This window comes from Abrus precatorius, unplaced genomic scaffold (assembly GCF_003935025.1).
Source record: "Abrus precatorius isolate BTA unplaced genomic scaffold, Abrus_2018 Scaffold10, whole genome shotgun sequence".
In the NCBI taxonomy this organism is placed as follows: Eukaryota; Viridiplantae; Streptophyta; class Magnoliopsida; order Fabales; family Fabaceae; genus Abrus; species Abrus precatorius.
In genome coordinates, this window is record NW_020874292.1 from 13214741 (window position 1) to 13233907 (window position 19167).

The 19167-nt window shown below is 32.9% G+C and overlaps 1 protein-coding gene across 1 annotated transcript; it reads left to right on the forward strand.

Moving 5' to 3' along the window:
• Positions 1-12395: 12395 nt before the first annotated feature.
• LOC113851933 lies at positions 12396-12734 on the forward strand. The gene has a single exon (XM_027482211.1). It carries the CDS (start codon positions 12396-12398, stop codon positions 12732-12734), a length of 339 nt encoding a protein of 112 aa, XP_027338012.1.
• The last annotated feature ends 6433 nt before the right edge of the window (positions 12735-19167 follow it).

The following is a 19167-nucleotide window of genomic DNA, read 5'->3' on the forward strand; positions in this document are numbered from 1 at the left end:
TCCACAATCCCTAACTATAATGATTTTAAGCAACCATTACAAAATGAAAAAAGAAAGAAAGAGAAGAAGAAGATGAACGAAGAAGCATCTTCAAGCCAATCTTCAATCTGATTCCTCAAGATTTGAAGCTTGGTGTTTGTCCCCAATCTCTCTCTCAGACTCTTTCAACACCAAAAAACAAATTGAAAGTAAAAATGAACAAAAGATCTTAACAAATCTGAGCTAATTCGTATTTATAGAATTCTCACCTTTCTGGCGTGGTCACTATTTTTCACTATAGTAGCCACACAGAGGCTTTTTTGATAATCTTCAGGACTAGAACGATTATTATTCTTCATAAAAGTAGCAACGCAGAGGTTCAAGGTTTGAGCGTGTTCACTTTCGTAAACAATAGGAGACACATGCAGCTTGCAGTGATGGAAGGCTCTCTAAACAATCACTTTTGTGAACAAAAGTGATAACGCGCAACTTGCTTTCCTAGAGGCTTATCTGGAACGATCACTTTAGTAAACAAAAGTGAGAACGCCCATCTTGCTATATTGGAGCTCTCTCTGGAACGATCACTTTTGTAAACAAAAGTGATAACACGCACCTTCCTATGCTTGAAAGCTCTCTGGAACGATCACTATCATCAACAATAGTGATAATGCACATGTCATCCTTCAATGTTAAGCTCTGGAACAATCACTTTTGCTAGGAAAAGTGATCACGCCCAACTCTTGCTTCATCAGACCTTGTTCTTTTCTTCTAATTTTTGCTATTTTTCTTCTATCTTTCCCTTGATCTTCCAATCTTATGAACTTAACTCAGAATTTCCTACAAAAATATGATTAAATCATTACCTTTTACAGAGATAATTCATAAAATCTAAACAACTATGTATTTAGGAAATACTTTAAACATTCTATTATTTTTGAGTTTTTCAACTTTTTCTAACATGTTTTCTTTATCAAATGTATTAAAACTAAGGTAAAATACTAGTAAATAGTGGTAAAATATGGATTTATCACCACCCCAAACATGAATTTTTGCTTGTCCTCAAGCAAATCAAAACATATCAAGGGCATGAATTCATTCATCCATTGAAATCCATTATGAAAAGCTTTTTATATATCAAAACAATTCAGATTTTCAAAATTCAATTCACTTTAATCCATTTTGATTATTTTCATACTAAATTATTCACGAATTATTCATCATGACAATCACACTTGAATCATCTTTTTGCTGCAAAATTTTATACATTTCAGTCAAGAAAATCATCAAAGCTGCATGCAAAATAGAGTTGAGAAATATTATCACAGCTCTCAGAATATGTTTCTCTCTAACTCATTCAGTGTTTAGTTTTGTGTTTGCTCTCAGAATCACCAAATTCATCAAACTCTGCCATAAGCTTTCCTATATTCTTGACCTCCTTTGCAAATTTACAATTAATCATAAATCAAGAGGACTTTTTTAGGTAATATTGAGGCTTAAGGACAGGTGTGAGTTCAATGAATTAAAGAAAGCAATGTAGTTGATTCCAAACAGAAAAGATGCAATTTGAGTAGATAAGCTCTAAACTTAGCATATGACTGCATCATCTGTTTCTTATGCATCAAACACAATCAAATCAAAACACTTTCAGAATGATTCACTAATTTTTCTTTCCTTTTTGATTTGCTACTTTTTTTTCCTTTTTTCATTAACTTTCCTATCTCCAACTTTTTGTTTCCATTTCATAATTTTATTTATTTTCTCCATATGAATTTTCTAACTTTGCTATTTTCTTTCCATCCTCCACCCCAAACTTAGAACATTGCTTGTCCTCAAGTAATGCAATAGAAACTTGATACCACCCCAAACTTAATTTTAAAACTTATCTTTGACTAAACTCAATTTGCCTCTTTCCAATTGGATAAGTGATATGGTTCTTCCAGGAAAGCATATATTGAGGTTGTTCAAAGAAAGGCTATCAGCTCAAAAGGGGTTAAACTAAGATATGTAAGAAAGAAAGGAGGTTTATTTGGCTAACTAGGTGTAATTGAACAATGGCCTCCATCCTTTATGTGATTACTGTAAAATTGCACATTTAGTTAAGAAACAAAGCAAGTTCTAGAGAGTGTATCAGAATTTGAGATTAGTCACACATCAAAAATGTAAAGGTTCAAGTCTCACCAAGGAAGTAAAGTGATAATATTCATCAATTTAGTTCACAATTTACTTAAAAAATTTGCATGAATAAAATGGCAAGACTTCCTTATTTTAAAAATACAAGTATGACAATCATGCTAAGAATGGAAAAAACAACTTATGTAGTTCAATAATCAGAATTTCAATCAAGTGGAAATAAGATTTTATTCAAAGGAAAACAAAATCTAATCTAATATTTTTCTATTTTTTGAAAATTTTATGCAGAAATAAAGCTGAACTCATGAAAATAAAGGTATAGTATTCAACCTACCTTTCATGGTAGCTTTCCATATTCAAGAACTCCTTGTTCAGGATTTTTGAGAGCATGGTCTGCATAAAATATCACAATTATTCATTAATTATCAAGGAAAAGTCAATTAAACTCAAAACTAGTAGATATTTAAAGCATAATTGTTTACAACCAAAGTTAAACCAAAATGTAATTACAACTACAAAAGTCTGAAAACTAATTACAAACTCTCTACACAAATCAACTACATAATAGAAATTAAAATGCCTAAACTCTTCTTCTGCATCCTCCGCATCTGAGGTATCCTTCTCCAAATCATCTTCTTCTTCATCCTCTTTTTCTTCTTCTTCTGTTGCTGCTGGTGGTTGTGGGAAGTGAGTCCTATAGACAGGAAGGTCTTTGAAAACTATGGACCTAAGGCACTGAGCATTTTCTGCCACTTCTGGTGTGTGATACAATTCATCTTTGGTCATTCCCATCTTCTGACCAATATTCATCAAGACACACTCCAGTAGCACTATTCCAGACTTCACACTGCTATGTAACTCATTTACCTTTCAGCCAGTGAATTATGTCTTTCAGCTAGGAATGCAATTTTGTCCTTCATCTTCATTGGATTTTCCCTCTTGAACTGGGAAGGTAAAGGAGCTACTGCTGTACAGGAGGTAGTAGCATAGATTTCCTTCACCATTGCTACTGTAATTGAAGGTGCTGCTCTGATCCTTTCCTGGTAGTTACCAAATTCTATCCCTACATCCTTACACAGCAAAGTTATTAATGAAGGAAAAGCTAAAGAATCCCTTTTTCTTTTTAGGATGTCTAAGATACATCCACTAATTACTTCCCCTACATCAATATACATGTCATTCACTATAGCAAATAAAAGTTTATTGCTAAAGTGGAATTGTGTTTCACTAACATAAATGAGTTGAGGATGAAGGCACTCCACACTTTGGCAAATGGTAGGAGGTTCTTGGTAGTAATGCATTTGGGTTTCTCTGCTGTATTCTGCTCCCATGTGGTCCCTGGTCTTCCAATCCTCTGTAGGATTTCAACATAGTCCTTGTCGTGAAGGTCCCTAAAAGCACTGAACTCTTGTTGTCCAGGTTGTTTTTGAGTGTTGATGTTGAGGACTCTATTGATGTTGGTAGTAGAAAAATCAACCCTCATCCCCTTGACCATTGTGTGGTATTTTGGTATTTGATCTCCCTTGAACCTCATAGCATTTGCATAAAACTCCTGTGTAATTTCTCTCCAACCTATGCCAGTCACTGAACAGAAGGATTTCCACTCTCTTTTCTAAATCTCTTCTTTGAATTCAGGGTAATTATCTGCAGCAATGTCAAAAGCTCTGTCCTGGACTATTTTCCTCCTTAGAATATTAGCTCTGAAGTAATTTTCATGAGCTATGCTTCTGAATCTTGGGTCATGTTGAGGAACTGGTCTTGAGGAAGAAGCTCCTGCTAGTCTACCCCTCTTTGTCCTTGGGGTTTCCCTTGACAGTCCCACTGGAGTGTTGTTAGATGTTCTAGCCATTTCCCTGCTAAAAAAAATTGTTTTTAGAAAAAATGTTAAATTACATTCTGCTAAATCATGAAAAATGCAGATATACCTAACCACAATGAAATGCAGAATACAAGTGCAAGGCATTATTCATCAGAGTTAGAGAAATTTCACTTTGCATTCAAAATGTACAATAAACTTCAGAATCATATTCAATATTCCCTAACCTTCAGATCTAACACAGAACATCAACATGATGCACGCAAATCATAACCAGAAATTTCAATTAGGCTGATAAAACATATTTTATGTCTAGATTTCTAGTTTTATTTTCATTTATAAACACTTTTAATATGATTTGTTTTTATAGTTTTTATAGTTTTTTACTTATTGGAATAAATTGGGCCTATTACAAACAAATGCTTTAATTTCGTATTTTTTGGTAATTTCGACCTCTGACTACTCTTTCAGCCATAACTTTTTCTATAGATATTTTTTTTGGCTTATTCTAGTTGCATTGGATTCTACACATCCAGGGCTTTAAAATACATATATGGATCGTTGGATTTGGAGTTATTTTCAATTTTTTATGATTTTTATAAGTTGAGACAGATTTACTGAATATTTTTCGGGATTGCATTTGGACCCTTGTTATTTAATAATTACATTTAGGCTTTTAGATATTACTGAGGCTCGAATTTTGGCATATTAGTTTACCTTAATCAGAACTTATAAATAAACTAATGAGATTCTGAATTAGGGTGTGTGCGTTTGCGCATGCAATTAGACACTTAGAGATTTTGAGACTTGGCCGAAATAAGAATACTTATTTTCTTTCTCTCGAACTCTCTCATTCTTTTCTCATTCTTGTGTGGGTTAAGCACTTCGTTGGAAGGCTAAACCTCTTGTTCAATCCGTGGAATCCAAACGTTGTAATTCAGACTTGAGTTCTGCGCTAAATAGCTCCGAGTTTGTTCTCTTTTTTCTCTAATCTCATAATTGTATATTGCGAATTGACTTTTCTGTTGTTAGAATTCAAATTAGGACTCGATTGATGCTCTGGTTTGATAATTAATGTGGATTAGATTAAATCATTATTTGATTTAATTCATAACTTTATTTAATTAGGATATTCGATTGAATTAATAATTGAATTGGGTGATTGTTCAAATGCGGATCTAAATCTTTAGATACCGTGAGAGTTAGAGTTCATGCAATTGGTATTCTGTGGATTGATGTTTCTTAATTCATTTTTTACTCAGTTTTATTTTGTTCCTAATTTAATTTAATTAATTTTCAATTTTCAAAACCCCAAAAAATCTTATTTGCATTCTTTAAAACAAAACCTAAAATTGAATTTGACTGAAAATGTGTCTCCATGAATTGACTTAGGTTTGACTCTATACTACAAAATCTTTAGAAAACTTAGTTGTTTTGATAGCGACTCGGCAATCGTCTATCAAATTGGCGCCGTTGCTAGGGAATACGTTGTTAGTTTTGATTTGTTTTATGGTTTATTATCCTTTTCTGCTATTTTGATTCGTTGTTTTGCTTTTTTTTTTGCTTCTATCTTTGTCTGCGAGTTGGTAAATTTTTATTTTTTTTCTCGTTCTACATTGTTTGTTTGTTTACGTGTGTCTAATTTTAAAATTTCATCATTAATAGGGTTGACTAACAAAAAAATTGCATTAAATAGGATTTCGTTGTATCCTGTCTTCTGATTTTGTTTTGTTATATTTTGTTATTTTAGTGCATTTTAAATTTGAATTATAGATTAAATTGCAAAATTGCAAAATTTTGAATTTTGAATTTTGAATTTTTGGAGAAACAGATTAATAGGATTGCTGTAGAATTGTGTGATTTGTAGAGATTTTGCAAAGATTTGAGAAGTAGCAGGATAAGGATCCATCGGATTTGGTTTAGATTAGATTAATATATTTAAATTTGAATTTTGAATTATAGTTAAGATTTGATTGTTTTGATTAGATTAGATTCAGTTTGTTTTGCTTTTAAAGATAGGATTAGTTTTTTTTTTTTTTTGATAGATTGGTTTAAATTTAAATTTTAAAAGAAATTATCTTCCCAATTGTTAATTTAAATTTAAATTTTGAAATTTTTTTAATTAAAAAATAAACTTTTTTTTGAAAAAAATATAAAAGAAATTTAAAAAAATTAAAATTAAAATAATTAAAAAAATTGTATCGCACTTACTATTATAGTTTATTTAATTGAAAAAATAGTGATCTCAAAGGAGCTTCAAGGTTAATGGGCATTGGCTCAAGCTTTTTCATGAGAACTTGCAGGAACATTCACTAGAGGAGGTCATCCTTGAGTTGGCCACCTACCCTGATTGATAAGGGAGTTTTTCTTAACTCTCTCATTTATTAGATTGTTTGAGTTATCCTTGTGCTTATTGTGTTTACATTGAGGACAATGTTAATTTCAAGTGGGGGGAGTATTATGTTTTTGATGGACATGGTCTAATTAAGTGATTATTTTATGGCTTTGATGGATTGATTGAATCATTCTTCGGTTTGATAGATGAAATTTGAAAAATCTTTTGTGTTGGATCAATTATGATAGAATATATACCTTGTGAGGATTTGAACCATTGATATAGATGATAACATTATGTCATTCTACCTTTTTTTCATTTTGTGATTGCACTCATGGTTGCACGACACTAGAATTTGCCTTTAGCCTTTTTGAGATAATATGTTCATATGCTTGCATTAATATGATAGAGCCATTCTTTCTTTCTTGTAAACTACTAGCCAAAATGCCAACCTTTCATTATTTCCATTGTTTGAGCCCCTTGAGCGTAATTGTCCTATTTCTTATGATCCTAGCTTATTTTAAGCCAAAGGTGTAAAACAATAAAATGACCCAACCTTAGGGGATACAAGAACATTAGAATTGTTTTGGGAATGGTCATAGAAATAAGTGTGGGGAAGATTACTTTAGAAAATGCAAGAGAAAAGAAAGATCAGCTACTTTAAAAAAGAAAAAGAAAAAGAAGAAGAAGAAGAAGAGAAAAAAAGAAAAAGAACAGAAACATTGGATAGCTAGCAAAAGTAAAAGAGGATTATTTTTGGATTGTATTACATTATATCTTTGTTTAGGGGATTTACTTTCATGCTTACTTTCTTTGGATTCATTCCCCATTGTTCTTATATCCTCTTTGGTTTTAGCTTGATTACCGTTGTAATTTTTCCACCTTCACTATGCCCCTTTATAACCTAGCAAATTCCTTTTGATTTTTGTGTGTATGTGTGAATTCTTGTGGAAAAGTAGGCAATGGGCAAGCTTATGGTTGATCATGCTTCATGTTGTGCATTTTGAATGATACACTTTACCTTATACACTTGAGTGATTCAGAGTATGTCATGTGAGGATTCTATCTCTTATGATTCATTCACTTGATTTAATAAGTTCATTTGTAAATTTGGAGTGTGAGGATTGATTTCCATTCTAGCCATGATATTTGAACTTCATAGACTTTGTACATAGTTTAATTTGTTTTAAGTCTCCTATGGTTTGATTTAGTGATTTGCTCCAAAGGGCAAAGTCTTAAGTGTAGGGGAATTTGATAAAACATATTTTATGTCTAGATTTCTAGTTTTATTTTCATTTATAAACACTTTTAATATGCTTTGTTTTTATAGTTTTTACCATTTTTTACTTATTGGAATAAATTAGGCCTATTGCAAATAAATGTTTTAATTTCATATTTTCTGGTAATTTTGACTTCTGACTACTCTTTCGGCCATAACTTTTTCTATAGATATTGTTTTTGGCTTATTCTAGTTGTATTGGATTCTACACATCCAGGGCTTTAAAATGCATATATGGATCGCTGGATTTAGAGTTATTTTCAATTTTTTATAATTTTTAGAAGTTGAGACAGATTTCCTGAATGTTTTTTGGGATTGCATTTGAACCCTTATTATTTAATAATTGCATTTGGGCTTTTAGATATTATTAAGGCTCAAATTTTGGCCAATTAGTTTACCCTAATCAGAACTGATAAATAAACTAATGAGATTCTGAATTAGGGTGTGTGCCTTTGCACATGCAATTAGACACTTTGAGAGTTTGAGACTTGGCCAAAACAAGAATCCTTATTTTCTTTCTCTCGTTCTTTTCTCATTCTTGTGTGGGTTAAGCGCTTTGATAGAAGGCTAAACCTCTCGTTCAATATGTGGAATCCAAACGCTGTAATTCTGACTTGAGTTCTACGCTAAATAGCTCCGAGTTTGTTCTCTTTTCTCTCTAATCTCAGAATTGTATATTGCGATTGTGATTGACTTTTCTATTGTTAGAATTCAAATCAGGACTCGATTGATGCTCTGATTTCATAGTTAATGTGGATTAGATTAAATGATTATTTGATGTAATTCGTAACTTTATTCAATTAGGATATTCGATTGAATTAATAATTGAATTAGGTGATTGTTCAAACGTGGATTTAAATTTTTAGATACTGTGATAGTTAGAGTTACACGCAATTGGTATTTTGTGGATTGATGTTTCTTAATTTATTTTTTATTCACTTTAATTCTGTTCATAATTTTGATTTAATTAATTTGCAATTTTTGAAACCCAAAAAATCTTATTTGCATCTTTAAAACAAAACCTAAAATTGAATTTGACTGAAAATGTGTCTCCGTGAATCAACCTTGGTTTGGCTCTATACTACAAAATCTTTAGAAAACTTAGTTGTTTTGATAGTGACTCGACAATTGTCTATCTGATAAGTCTGTAATTAGGCCCTCTTTTACAACCCATATACATATTTGACCTTTATTTTTTTTGAATTTTATACTAATTTATATATTAATTGTGCAGTTTGGTATAAAGAGGCCGCAAGTGAATTCTTGGCCCAAATTGATGGAAGATTAGAGCTTTGCAGCAGTCAGCACGCCCAGACCCATTCAATAAGTACAGGGGTGCTTCGAGCCTATGCACGATCGTGCTTAAGGCCTTGCACGACCATGCTCATCTACGGGAAGCCCAATTATGAAGAGTTTTTAGGGTTTTCAAATCCTATAAAAGGGAAGATCTCAGGCATCGTAAAAGGACCGTTTTTTACATCTAGTCTTTGGCTTTCGGATACACTTCTGATCTCGTCTCTCTTGCACGGGATCCTTAGCACATGCTTGGCGAGACTTGGAGCTTTAAGCGATCATACTTGAAGACCGGGAACACATCTCATACTCTAGTTTGCTATTTTTTTTTATTATGGCTTTGCTTATGATTGTTTTAGTTCTTTTCATTAGCATGAGTAACTAAGTCCATAGCTAGGGCTATGGGAACTATTATTCATGAATTTATGAAATTTTGATATTTGAATCTAAATTTGATTTCCGTTTTGTGATTAGATTTTATCCTATTGCACTTCTTTCTTAATCCTAATTAATTATATCGTCAGGCGACCGTATCTCGGTTAATTAATAGATCTATAGGGTAAAACAAGACAAAGAATTAGGTGGACCAAACCAATCTTTCTCTTCTAATCGTTATTAAATTAAGAAGTTCATAGGTTTCTTAAGCTTTCTTAAATTGTTGTCTTGTATAACCATTGGGGATGTTAATTTACAGAAAAGAATATTAATATTGCATGATCATTGGGTATTAATAGTATTCGTATGAATGATTGGTAATCACAAGGAAATTGAATTTAGAGTTAAATAGAAAAATAACATAAAGGATTGAATGAGAAAACCCATATGGCCTAGGTTCCTCTTCGATAAGTTTAACCAAGACATGCATTGTATTCCTTGCTCTTAGTTTTATAATTGATTTTATAAATTCTTGTTTTTAATTAATCTTGTATCTTTGAAGCTTAAACAATTGAATTAGGAAATTCTTAGTAATTGGAAATCAATCCTTGTGGGACGATATTTCAGGAACTTAATTTAAGAACCCTTTATTACTTCTCGATGGGTACACTTGCCCTCTGAACACTATCATAGGCCCCTCAATTCAACTCATTATCAGCAGAGAAATTGTTCATGCAAATATCACATTGTATCTACCATTCTTCCAATGAAGTTGTCAAATGAAGTGAGAACTTAGCTACATTATCTTTTAATTTCATCAATATCAGAAAATCTCTCAGTTTCCATTTTCAAAAATTTTTCCAGAATTTTAACTATGAAGAACCCTAACTTCAGTTACAAAAATGAAGAAGAACTTACCTGGAATAGAAGTTGTTGCAATGTAGATTCAAACATGCAAGAAGAAAAAGGTTGCTAGATCAAACAACTCACAGAAAGTAAGAATCTCAGAAATTTTTGGAGAGAAATGTGATTTTTGGTTTTGGGAGTGTGTCTGCATGTTCACTCTTTTCTGAATATATAGTCACGTAGATGCACTTGACCTCTTTTAAAAACAAAAGTGAACGTTTCAAGAGTTAATGCTATAAGTGTGGTCACTATTGCTGGAAAAAATGAACGTTCCAGAGACTTTAATTTTTGAATGAAACGCGCGTTATCACTTTTTTTGGGAAAAGTGATAACACACAAGCTTACTCTCTGAGTGTGGATACTATTTTCAACTAAAAGAGTAACGCGCAAACTGATAGCTCATGCTTACCTGCGCATGGCCACTTTACTCAAGAAAAGTGGTTGTTCCAGAAAGGTGTGTTATCCTTGTTTCTGTATCAACAAGGAGTGGAGTTGTGGTAGCCAGTCCAAAACCTGCAGAAAAGAAAGTGAGTGATGCAGCAAAAAAAGGAAGAATAGTAAAAGATCTACAATAAGAAAATATCCATTACATAACTCAAAATAACTAAGTCCTATAGCAGTTCTCATCCATCCATGTACTGTGAGCCTGGTACTACTCGTCCTGATTTCCTGAAATGTTGTGTAAGGGTGAGTCTCTACCCTACCACTCATACAAAACACATATTCATCACAAAACACATCTTATCACGATTAAATAAAACATCATGGCATACATATCACAGTGTCATATAAAGCATGTTCTCATTTCAACACATATATTATATTCCATAGATTCACAATTTCTTTTTCTTTGATCCGTGCTTACTGCACCTTGTGGCCACAGTTATCCAATGTCTCTATCCCAAGGTCTTACACATCCATGTAAATAGTCATTGGATAGCCCAATGCAATACGGATACAACGCATGCAATAGACAGCCTCTTAGCAAAGGTAATGGTTAGGAGTCAAGTCGGGAAACGAGTGTACGGCCATATGGTGCATTCATACACAATATTTCATACACAATCCTAAATGTCACTCACCACCCTGCATTTGCCTAAGATATCCCATATCGTCTCCATCTTCCACTCCTCAGTGTATCTCTGTAACTATTTACATCATATCTTTTTCCATCTCATACTCTTTCAAGTATATTCACATGTTCACATATGCCATTTCTCATGTTCACACATATTTTTTATTATATTTTCACATACTTTTCATCATATACATCAAACCATGGCATATTCACAATACACATCATTTTTACATGAAACACAATATATTCAAATATGAAACATCAATCTCTTTGTATATTCCATATCACAAAATCATAAAATCATATCAACCATCCTCAATATACCTTATCATGCACTATTTGAACATATTAACACATTTTCATCATGTATTCATCATAAAATCACATAAACAACCAATTATTCTCACTTTTCACCAATTATTTTTAATAAAACAAGGATTATTCCACAAATAATCATATATATGACAAGATCTATGAGAATACAAGTAATAAACATAACAAAATGATAAAGTAGAGCCCTCTTACCTCAAAACAGAGCTTTTACAAAGATTTAACCGAAGATTTAACTCTATAATGAAGTTTTTCCTAAGAACACAATGAATATCTATAAGAAAAAGAAGAAGATAAACGAATGGTAAATCTAACTTCAAACTTAGAGAAACTTACTTGAAATCCTTTAGAACGGATGTATAATCACAAATTTGAAGAGAAATCTAAGTTTAGGAGGGTTTAGTATGAGAGAAAATGGTGAGATGTAGCCTTGGAACCTTTGACAACCTTGGATAGGAGTAAAGAAATGAAAATTTTGTGTGAAACTCCCTTTTGACAAAAAAATTTTTGAGGTTCACCGCCGAAATTACTGTTCATCACCAAAAATACTGTTCACCGCCTTACTGTTCACGCCGAAAAAACTGTTCTCGGTCAATGTTCACGTCAAAAACACTGTGCATACGTACTATACGCATATGTGACATCAGCCATGATGTCAAGATAATGTCACTGATGATGTCAGCGGCCACTGTACGTACGTGATTTTACTGTTCATACGTGGTTTGTACTATTCATAGGCAGTTTTACTGTTCATTGGCACTGTTTACAATTTTTTTAAAATTTTTTTTATTTTTTATTTTTTAAAATAAATTCTATCCAAATCTATTCCAATTATACTTTAATAAACCTCATTTTATTTAAATCAAAGTACAGGATGTTACAATTGGAGCAGATGCCATCTTATGCTAAGTTTATGAAGGAGTTAGTTTCCAAGAAAAGGAAGTTGGAACATGATAAGACAATGCCATTAACAAAAGAATGCAGTGCTATTCTTAAAAGAAAACTTCCTCAAAAACTCAAGGATCCAGGATCTTTCGGCATCCCTTGTGAAATTGGAAAATGTAGTGTGGGAAGAGCTTTATGTGACCTAGGAGCAAGCATTAATCTCATGCCCCTAGCTATCATGAAGAAGTTGGGAATAGAAGAAGTGAAACCAACCAACATTACACTGCAATTAGTTGTGAATCTTTCACTTATCCATATGGAGTTGTAGAAGATTTGTTGGTTAAGGTTGACAAATTTATTTTTCCTGCAGATTTTGTAATTCTAAACATGGAAATGGATGCAAATGGATGCAAATATACCTCTGATTTTGGGAAGACCCTTCCTTGCAACTAGAAGAGCTTTTATTGATGTTCAAAAGGGAGAGCTTATGCTTAGAGTGCAGGATGAAAAGATAATATTTAATGTTTTTCAAGCACTCAAGTATCCAATTGATGATAACTCACATGTGAGAGTGGATATACTAGATTCTGTTATTACTCCTTATCATCTTGATGATTTTGATGAAATTTCTGTGTTGAAAGAAACCATAGTTGCAGGAAATACAAAATCTGTGATGCATAAGGAAGCACACCTTATGGAAATTGTGCAGCAATTGGAAACTTTACCAGTTTGGACCCCTGCAGAGAAACCAATCAAGGAAGAACTGAAAAAGGAAATAGAAGAAGAACAAACTCAAAAGTTAGAACTCAAGCAGTTGCCTTCTCACTTGAGATATGCATTTTTGGACCAAAATCACGAAAATCTAGTCATAATCAGCAATAAACTCAAGGAAGAAGAGGAAGAAAAGCTATTGAGAATCTTAAGAGCACACAAGTCAGCAATAGGATGGAGCATATTAGACTTGAAAGGTATTAATCCAGCTTTTTGCAAACATAGAATTTTATTTGAAGAGAAATTGAAACCAATTGTGCAGCCTCAAAGAAGACTAAATCCTTCCATGAAGGAAGTGGTAAGAAAAGAGGTCATGAAACTCTTGGATGCTGGAATTATATATCCCATTTCAGACAGCACCTGGGTAAGTTTTGTACAAATGGTACCTGAAAAGGGAGGAATGACTGTAGTACTAAATAAAAAAAATGAATTGATACCTACAAGGACAGTTACAGGCTGAAGGATGTGCATAGATTATAGAAAACTAAATGATATGACCAGAAAAGACCATTTTCCTCTGCCTTTTGCATACCAAATGTTACAAAGGTTAGCTGGTCATGCATTTTATTGCTTTCTAGATGGATATTCTTGCTATAACCAGATTGCTGTGGATCCAATTGACCAAGAAAAGACTGCATTTACTTGTCCATTTGGAATATTTGCATATAGAAGGATGCCTTTTGGGCTCTGTAATGCTCCAGCCACATTTCAAAGGTGTATGCTTGCTATTTTTTCTGACTTAGTTGAGAAAATAATTGAAGTATTTATAGATGATTTTTCTGTATTTAGAGATTCATTTGATAACTGCCTATCTAACTTGTCCATTATTTTGCATAGGTGTCAAGACACTAATTTGGTGACGAATTGGGAAAAATGTCACTTTATGGTTCAAGTAGGAATAGTGCTTGGCCATAAGATTTCTGTGAGAGGGATGGAGGTTGATCAAGCTAAAATAGAACTGATTAGTAAATTACCTCCACCAGTAAACGTAAAAGGAATTAGAAGCTTTTTAGGCCATGCAGGGTTCTATAGGAGGTTCGTTAAGGATTTCTCTAAAATTGCCAAACCTCTTAGTGACTTAATTGTGAAAGATGCAAAATTCGTATTTGATGAACTATGTTTGCATGTTTTTTCCATTTTAAAAGAGAAATTGATTTCTGCTTCAATACTTGCTAAACCTAACTAGACTTTACCATTTAAACTAATGTGTGATGCAAGTGACAATGCAATAGGTGTTGTATTAGGACAAAAGAAAGATAAAAGACCGCATGTGATTTACTATGCTAGTAGAGTCCTAAATTCTGCACAGATTAATTACACAACTACTGAAAAAGAGCTGCTTGCTATAGTGTTTGCTTTTGATAAATTCATATCTTATTTGGTAGGATCAAAGGTTGTGGTATATACTGACCATGCTGCCTTGAAATACTTTTCTAAATAGGATGTCAAACCAAGACTGCTAAGATGTATCTTGCTACTCTGAGAATTTCAATTGGAAATTAAAGACAAGAAGGGAAAGGACAATGGTGTTGCAGATCATCTGTCCAGAATACCTTTGGAAGTACTGCAATCATATTGCTGTGACATTAATGAGGAGTTCCCTGATGAAATTTCTAACAGAGAAATCAAGAAAATTTTGGAGAAAGTGGTGAATAGTTCAAGGAAGGATTGGTCAAGGAAATTGGATGACACAGTATGGGCATATAGAAATGCATTCAAAACACCAATTGGTATGTCACCATATCAATTAGTGTTTTGGAAGGCATGTCATCTTCTTGTGGAACTTGAACATAAAGCATATTTGGCTACTAAATGGTTCAATTTCGATTTAACCAATGCCGGAGAAAAGAGAATGCTGCAGTTACACGAGCTTGAGGAGTTCAGACAATTTGCATATGAAAATGCAAAACTGTATAAGGAGAGGACTAAAAGAATACATGATAATTTCATCTTGCAGAGAGAATTCAGACCAGGGCAGCTAGTTTTGCTATTTAATTCAAGATTGAAGTTATTTCTTGGAAAGCTCAAGTCAAGATAGTCAGAACCTTTTATGGTGAAAGAAGTTTCTCCCTTTGATGTTGTAGTACTTGAAGATTAGAAGGAAGGGAGAGAATTTAAAGTAAATGGCCAAAGGTTAAAGATCTACCATGAAGGAGAAGTCATTAGGAATAACTTCTGCATTAACTTGGTTCCTCAAGAGTGAGGAACATTTAACGTCAAGCTAGTGACATTAAAAGAGTGCTTTGTGAGAGGCAACTCACATTTCTAAACCAATTTACCTTATTTGTAGTTGTACTTGAATTTTGATATTCATTTCATTTCAATTTCTACAATTCCAATTGCTATGATTCTGCTTTTTTCTGCATTTTGGAGTTAATCTGTTGAATGGATTGAGTTTTATGTTATAAGTGTATAGTGAAGGAATTAGGATTGAATAAGTGAGCTATTTGAGTTTTTAAAGAGCTTTGATTAATGAAAGAGATTACTATTTTTAAAGAAAGGAGCCACGCAAAGGTTGAAGCTTGGTGTTCCTCTCTGGAACGATCACTTTTCATTGTCACCTTCTCAACAGAAGTAATTTTGACTAGCAAGTGTACTAGTATTATTGTAGCAAGTTATAAAATTTTTAGAACTATGTTTGAGTCCCAAATATCGTCCTCAGGGAATAGAATTCTCAAATATAACTTCACAAGTCCACAATTAGTTGAGCCTAATGAAATTCAGTTGAAGTTTGTAAGTAAAAGCAACAAATATTACATTCAGAAAATAGAACAGAACAAAGATCATGAAAATGTGTATTTAACAGATGTAGAAAACATAGTTAGGGACTTGTTTCACCAAAACTTCAGTGTTGATTCAATAAAGTTCTGAACTTTCAAGTATTTAGATGGGATGACAATCAGTTTCACGATATATTAATCAAAGGTTAATTCCTTAACTCAATGAATCTAACATTCAATTCAATCATTCTAATGCCTTAGATCTGGTTCAGTTAAATGTTGTATTAAGCATTAGAAACCAAAAGATTGCAAGATCAAGATGTCTTATCCCTAAGAAATCAATAATCTGGTAATTGATTCAGATCTGAGAAACAAATTCAACTTCCATTGATAAAAGCTTCTCTGTGATTAGTTAATCAAATTTCTATTCAATAACTACTTGAAAAGAAGAATCAATTACTCAATCCAATCCAACACTCAAAGTTCAGATCCAAAATCAATTCAACACTTCCATTTCAGATCCACAATCCCTAACTACAAAGAGTTTAAGCAACCATTACAAAATGAAAAGAGAAAGAAAGAGAAGAAGAAGATGAACGAAGAAGCATCTTCAGGCCAATCTTCAATCTGATTCCTTAAGATTTGAAGCTTGGTGTTCGTCCCCAATATCTCTCTCAGACTCTCTCAACACCAGAAAACAAATGAAAAGTAAAAATGAATAAAAGATCCTAATAGATCTGAGCTAATTCGTATTTATAGAATTCCCACCTTTCTGGCGTGGTCACTATAGTAGCCACGCAGAGGCCTTTCTGATAATCTTCAGGACTGGAACAATCACTATTTTTCATAAAAGTAGCAATGCAAAGATTCGAGGTTTCTGCATGTTCACTTTCGTAAACAATAGGAGACACGCGTAGCTTGTAGTGATGGAAGGTTCTCTGAAACAATCAGTTTTTTGAAAAAAAGTGATAACGCGCAACTTGCTTTTCTAGAGGCTTCTCTGGAACGATCACTTTTGTGAACAAAAGTGATAACACGCACCGTCCTATGCTTGAAAGCTCTCTAGAACGATCACTATCATTAGCAATAGTGATAACACACAGGTCATCCTTCAATGTTATGCTCTGGAACAATCACTTTTACCAGGAAAAGTGATCACACCCAGCTCTTGCTTCACCAGACCTTGTTCTTTGCTTCCAATTTTTCCTACTTTTCTTCAATCTTTCCCTTGATCTTCTAATCTTATGAACTTAGCTCAGAATTTCCTACAAAAATATGATTAAATCATTAATTTTTACACAGAAAATTCATAAAATCTAAACAACTATGTATTTAGGAAAGACTTTAAACATTCTGTTATTTTTATGAGTTTTTTAGCTTTTTCTAACATGTTTTCTTTATCAAATGTATTAAAACTAAGGTAAAATACTGGTAAAATATGGATTTATCATAAACTCATTTCTTTTGCCCTTGCATGTTGAAAGGAGTGTGTTGATTGCTCTTGAACATCCAAGCAAGGTAAAAACACTCTTTCATCTTTCTTTCTCAATGTTTTCACCAATCAAAGCATCGAGATGAAGTTTTTGCACCTCCTCCATGAAAAAGCATGGAGGTTTCTGTGTCCAGCCACTGTGTGGGTCAATTTTGACCATATGAACATATTTTGTTTGGCCTAACCTCTGCACATTTGGACTGTGCAGTGAAAAATATTTCGAACGCAAGTGGTTTCACTCAAAACGGACATCAAAATCACAAGTTATAGTGAAAATGGTGAGATCACTCCTTGTTCTGCGTTTTCAGTGTTTCAGCAGCAAAGGAGACTATTTTTCTCACTTCTGTGATCTCCAAAACCTGACATACAACATCCCTATGTGTTCCTTGCAGAATTATCTTTCCAACGGTGTATCTTGAGCTCAAATCCGATATCGTTTGCCCCCTTAATCGCCTAGAATATGTGAGGACCTTCATTTTTACGTTTTCTGCAAAAACAGTATAAAGAAATAATTTTTACTCCCTCTGTATAGATTTCTTTCAACCAAAAAATTGATTTTCATAAACTACATGAAATTATCTTTCCAACACATATTTTTATGTTAATTTTGAACTTCGTTTGAATATCTTACGAAATGAATTACAAAAACAGTACGAAGCTGAAAAACTTGCGTGAACAATAGAGAAGTTTGATTTATTTGCACTTTCCTGTGAATGAAAACTTAATTTTTAAAAGTTGATTTTGACCCTTAGGATCTTAGCTTTCTAACAAAATTTACGGATCATGATTTGTACTTCGTTTGAGTCCATCACACTTAATTTTACAAACATTTGCCCAAATCTGAAGTTTTCCAGTTTTCTCTAATAAGTGCTGGCTGTTTCTGAATTTTTAAAAGTACTAGCTCTTGGCCATTTTGTCTCAAAGGATTCTGATAAACTCCTATCTGAACTAGGAATGCAACAAACCAAGAAACTGCAAATTCTGATACCAGAAAGTCCAAGAAAAAGAACTTACAGACCACCTTACTCACCAAGGTAAGGGGGAGGAGGTATTTCAAGTAAACAGTAAGAAAGGAAATAAATCAAAGAGGGTTGTCCCTTATCCCTGAGGTCTAGAACACATGTATTAGGAGACATGTGGTGTTTGAATTAAAAGTTGATATTTTTGAATATTTACTTCAGACTTTTGATGTTTTAAAATATAATTATGAGTATATTTTAATTTTGACGAATCTCGATCTTTGATTGAGAATTATTTTACACTTGATGTTTGAGCAAATATTATTTTGTGAAAATTGTAAATTATTTTAAGTGAATTATTTACTCAAAGCTTGTCGAAAACCAAAGGTCAATTAAATGAAATGCTTTATTGAAATGTCCAATATGAGTAATATGTTTGCTGTATTTGAACAAGATATTTTGTGTGTTATGCTCTTTGAAATAATTGAATCTAATGACCAAAAATAAACCTTGTGAAAACTTTATTTTCTTTCTTTTTGAAAATAAATGAGTAGTGTAACTCTAGTCAAGTAATGGTTAGAACTCAAGGAAAGAGACGAAGCTAGTAAGTTTGGAACACTTAGAGAAAGTGCATTGAGGCACGGATATAAGTTCTTGCCAATTCTCTACATATATATGCTTCTGAAAAGTTGATGAAATCATGTGAAATCATAAATTTGGTCAACGCCTGTGTTCGTGATTAAGGGAGTGAAACTCCGAAAGTGTGTATGACTATTTAGAAGGCAAATGTGTGCGAATTCTCACTCCCCTGTGAAGGAA